Below are 5,000 nucleotides of genomic sequence, written 5' to 3'. Positions count from 1 at the left end.
AATTGGCGTGTGTGTCAGAAATCTGCCCATTCCTGCGGAGTCCACAGCTTCGAGTCATTAGCATATCTTAGCTCTACAGAGTGGAGGGTTGGGAATGAGACAGCTGCACGCATTGGGCACTCTGAAGGCTGATGCTCTCTCTCTCTCTCCATCCCTCTCTCTCTCTCTCTTTCTGTGTTTGTGTGTGTGTGTGTGAAGTGGGGAAGTGGTGGGAAGTGAAGGTGTCTAAAGACTTCAGCACACCTCTTCTGCACAGGTGCATTGGATTGGACCAGAGGCGGACAATCATGGAACTCAAAAACTACCGCACACTGTTTTTACGTAGTTTAGAAATAAATGTCATATTTGCAAGAGAAACAGTTTAAGTTCCATCAGAGGCTACTCTATAAAATGACTGTGGAAGCAGACACACACTGTCACATACAGACAGACACACACACACACACACACACACACACACACACACACACACACACACACACACACACACACACAAACACACACACACACACACACACACACACACACACATACACACACACACACACACACACACATATACACACATACAGACACACACTGTCTCCGCCTGTCTCTCATTTAGCTGTAAATGATGATGAATACGGTTTATAGATGACTCTCGCCCAGTCCTCCAAGTGTTAATTATTCAGGACCTCTCTTTGTCCGTCCAACACAATGCCTGTCAATAAGGTTGTGTGCTAGAATGCCTCCTGTCCTGGCCCTTGTGCTTGGTGTGTGTGTGTGTGTGTGTGTGTGTGTGTGTGTGTGTGTGTGTGTGTGTGTGTGTTTGTGTGTGTGTGTGTGTGTGTGTATCCGCACCCTATCAGGGGCCCACCGAGTCTCATTACCAGACAGCTGCGGCTCTTCCCGACCATTCTCTCCCTACTCTGTGCTTGACCACAAAGCAGGAGAAGGAGAAGGAGAAGGAGAAAGAGGAGGATGAGGAGGAGGAGGAGGAGGAGGAAAGATCTTGGCCTTTGCTCTTCTCGAGTTTGCAACAATAACATTGGGTGTTTTTGTGTTTAACTGTTGCACTGTGTTTTGTGTTCATCCCTGCCCCACCCCCACCCCCCTACCCCACACCCTGACCCCCACCACAGGCGCAGGGAGGAGTCTGCAGTACATGGGCCAGACCACTAGGAGACGCTGTGCAGTGGTCTTTGCCCCGACACCACCGTCGCCTGCACCAAGTCGGGCGTTGTCGTCCAGCTGCTCTCCTAGTAGGACATGTCCTAGGCACCCCGAAACAGACCACAGCAGTGTGGAGCGCCCTCAATGTCAGACCTCAAGCCCTCCGCTCCCCTTGGCTTTGGACACTGAAGAAGAGAACGCGGAAGGAGAGAAGGACGAGGAACGACAAATGGTGGTGGACAAGGACGCACTGGGACGTTCAGACCTTGATCCTCTCCTCTCTGCAATGCTAAATCCTACTCTTAGTCCTAATTCTAGTCCTAATCCTGACCTAGAGGACCCAGACTTGCTCTCGGAGGGTGAGGGGGAGTTGGGGTTTGGTACCCCCGCAGGAAGCTTCTCTCGGTCAGACTCCTTGTCTGACTTCAGCCGGCCCCCCTCCAGCCAGTTCAGCCGCAGCACCGACCTGTGCAGCCGCCAGAGCAGCAAAGTCTCCTCAGGTACTGTAGAACTATGGGTAATGTAGTCCCCCAGTTCCCCACAGAGCAGCAGTCTCCTTGGGTACTGGTGCATTTTGGGTAATGTAACCACCCAGTTCCCCACAGAGCAGTACAGTCTTTTCAGGTACAGCAGCATTGTGGGTAATGTAATCACCCAGTTCTCCGCATAGTCTGATCAGGTACTGCAGCATTTTGGGTAACGTAGTCACCTAGTTCTCCACAGAGCAGCAGAGTCTTAGCCTGGCTCCGCCCATCAACGTACTTCCGCTCAATTTCATTTTCCTTCAGTGCTCTGCGAAGTCAGAGAGTCTGCTATCACCAGGCTAGCAGAGTCTCCTTGGGTACTGCAGATCAGTAGTCTTTTCAGGTACAGTAGCATTGTGGGTAATGTAGTCACTCAGTTCTCCACAGAGCAGTAAAGTGTTGGAGTGTAACTAGAATATTCCATTTCAATCTGATTACATCTGTCATGTAACCAATACTCCATAACCAATACAAATTGGAGTGTATGATGATTCCTGAATGAATATGAAATCAGATTTTTCAGATCACTGTTTCGCTTAGCATGTAAACTGCAATATTCTGATATTCTAATCCGATTGATGCTTTAATTATATCATACTGCACATGTAACTGATTAATTTCCAGACTCACACAAAACCCTCAAGGACTGTTGGTTACCTCACAGATTAAGATTAAGATTATGTTAAACCCTAGACTATATCTAAATCTAAATCTCTCTGAAGAAGCTCTGTTGTGGGTTGCCTCTTAGGCTTTAAGATGGTCCTGGACCAGGTGTAATCACAGCGTGGGAAAGTGGCCCAGCATTGATATGTCTCCAGTCCGTTCTGGAAACTGTAGCCCTGTTTCAATGCAATTATTTTTAATGCCATTCCCAAACAGAGACTACTTTGATCTTAATGCTCTTCTTGAGTCAGCACAAAGTTGTATGGATAGGGAGCTGTTGTGTGGCCTTCTATATACTGTTTTATATTGCATACCCTGTGTCCAGCACCTACACTGTTGGAGGTGTGCACCACAAACCTTTTTTGAATTCCAGTCAGCTCTCAAAAAGAAATTCATCTCTCAAGCAGCACAGCTAGGTTCAGTGAGTTTATCTCAAAAGTACTTTGTGGAGTTTTGTTTTTGGTTTGCTGTTTTTGGTTTGCTGTTTAAAACATCCAAAAAGGAACTAGAAATAACAACAGAACAACAGAAATAACAGTATGTAAATGTAAACACAAACATACTGTAAACGTAAATGTAAATCAGGTTTCTCGGCCAAGTATACTTGCAACTAGAAGGAATTTGGTCTCTTATTATTATTATTGTTATCCCATCCGTGAATTAGTGAACACACAGTGAGGAGAAGCACACACTAACCCGGAGCAGTGAGCTGCCTTGATACAGCGCGCTCGGGGAGCAGTAAGGGGTTAGATGCCTTGCTCAAGGGCACTTCAGCCGCTCCTACTGGTCGGGGATCGAACCGGCAACCCTCCGGTTACAAGCCTGAAGCCCTAACCAGTAGGCCATGACTGTATCATAAAAGATTGCCTATGCTCTGTATTGTGCAGATATACTGTGCACTGAAATTAGCATGCAAAACCAGATAGTGTCGGGCCAGCTCTCTTGTAATACCATGATGCACCACATGAGGCGCTGTATCAAAAACAACCCTTACAAAAATTTCAGGTTTGTGGCAAACTGTTGCCGCAAATATGCAGCAAGGTCAAATTTTCACATGGAAATTAGGTTTCTGGCAAAAAGTTGCGTTTAACTTATGGCAAAGTTACAGCAAATTTGCAGCAATGCTATTATGCAAATTAGATTTGTCACCAGAAATTTTTGTACACAAGTGTGGTGGCACATCACTGGCAAACACATTTGCCACTAGTGGCAAACTTCTCATTGTTGCCAGAACTTTGCTGGAAGTTTGCCTCTAGCGGCCAACACTGGCAAACTTCTGGCAATATTCTTTAGTGAACTCATTTGTTTCCCACAAATCACCCACAAGTTTGCTGCAAATCTGCCGTAAAACAATTATTTTCGCAAAGGAGTGCCTGGTGGCTGCATTCAAAACAACTCAAATCCTACAGAATTCCTCATAGCACATTTAAAACACTGACTGGTCGACTGAAGTACATCAAAACAAATGTAACGTGCGCACTTCCAAAAGTAGGTGCTGGATAAAAAAGTATTATTGTAAAAAATAGGAAGGAATATTCGCACACAATTGAACAAAAAGAAGGAAACAAAAACAAGGGGAGCTTGTGTGTGGATTTTCCTTCCTATTTTCTTGACTGAAGTACATCACCTTTATTCAGAGGCTGCAGAACCATTTTGAATGACTCCACATAATCTAGAGAGTGTGAATTCTATACCCACACACACACACACATATACATCTCTACATCTCTGTGCACAGGGTGGGTGATTGAAAATGATGTTGAAGATCACCAGAGCAACAGTTGTGATGGCCACACTGCAGCTGCTAATGATGATGATGATGATGATGATGATGGTAATCTTAATCATCAAGGACAACAGTCTGCACACTCCCAACGCCCCCCTTCAAGATTACCTCCACTACCTGTTCCCCCACGTTCTCTAGCTCTGTCCATAGAACCCAAATCAAGCCAGCAACTAGAACCCACACACTCACCCACAACCTCTGATACAAGGTCCAGCTACCCTGCAGTGGGGATCACTAAGATTGTAAAGGAGAATGTCGATGACCCGACGCAAAACCTGATAGTGGACCTGACTCCTCATCCCTCGCTGGGATCGGTGTCTTTGGCCACCTGGAGAACCTCTTCTCGCTGCCTATCAGGGCGAATAAGCGAATCAGGAGCCAGCATTCCCAATGGGGACCAATCAGAGTTGACAAGCCAGCGCTGGTCCCGCCTACCCCCCATCATGCCTAGCCAAGGTGAGAGATCCTGACTCACACACAAACATGCAAATAAAAACACACATGCACACACACACACTTATGCACACACACACACACTTATGCACACACACACACTTATGCACACACACACACTTATGCACACACATGGAAGTGAGAGAGTAGACACTCAACTATTTTAACATAAAAAAAATAATCAGCACAAACAAACTCACAGGCATGCACAGAGAGATACACATATATCGGTGCATACTTACACAAGACAGACAGACAGACACACACACACACACACACACACACACACACACACACACACACACACACACATACACACACATGCACACTGACAAACAAAGACATGCAGACCATCTGCAGAACATCTGATGTACACACACACACACACACACACACACACACACACTCATCCTGAATCGAAT

The 5,000-nt window shown here is 46.1% G+C and overlaps 1 protein-coding gene across 1 annotated transcript in view; it reads left to right on the top strand.

Moving 5' to 3' along the window:
- Positions 1-5,000, top strand: part of LOC125310306 (flocculation protein FLO11-like) — a 51,609-nt gene that overhangs the window by 19,145 nt on the left and 27,464 nt on the right. Inside the window, exons 5-6 of the mRNA XM_048267604.1 lie at positions 1,122-1,652; positions 4,078-4,581. Coding sequence (XP_048123561.1) covers positions 1,122-1,652; positions 4,078-4,581 — 1,035 coding nt within the window. The remainder of the gene's footprint in view (positions 1-1,121; positions 1,653-4,077; positions 4,582-5,000) is intronic.

The sequence above is a fragment of the Alosa alosa genome, chromosome 17, assembly GCF_017589495.1.
Source record: "Alosa alosa isolate M-15738 ecotype Scorff River chromosome 17, AALO_Geno_1.1, whole genome shotgun sequence".
NCBI lineage: Eukaryota > Metazoa > Chordata > Actinopteri > Clupeiformes > Clupeidae > Alosa > Alosa alosa.
Note: the sequence above shows the minus strand (reverse complement) of the source record. Positions and strands in the feature narration are given on the sequence as shown.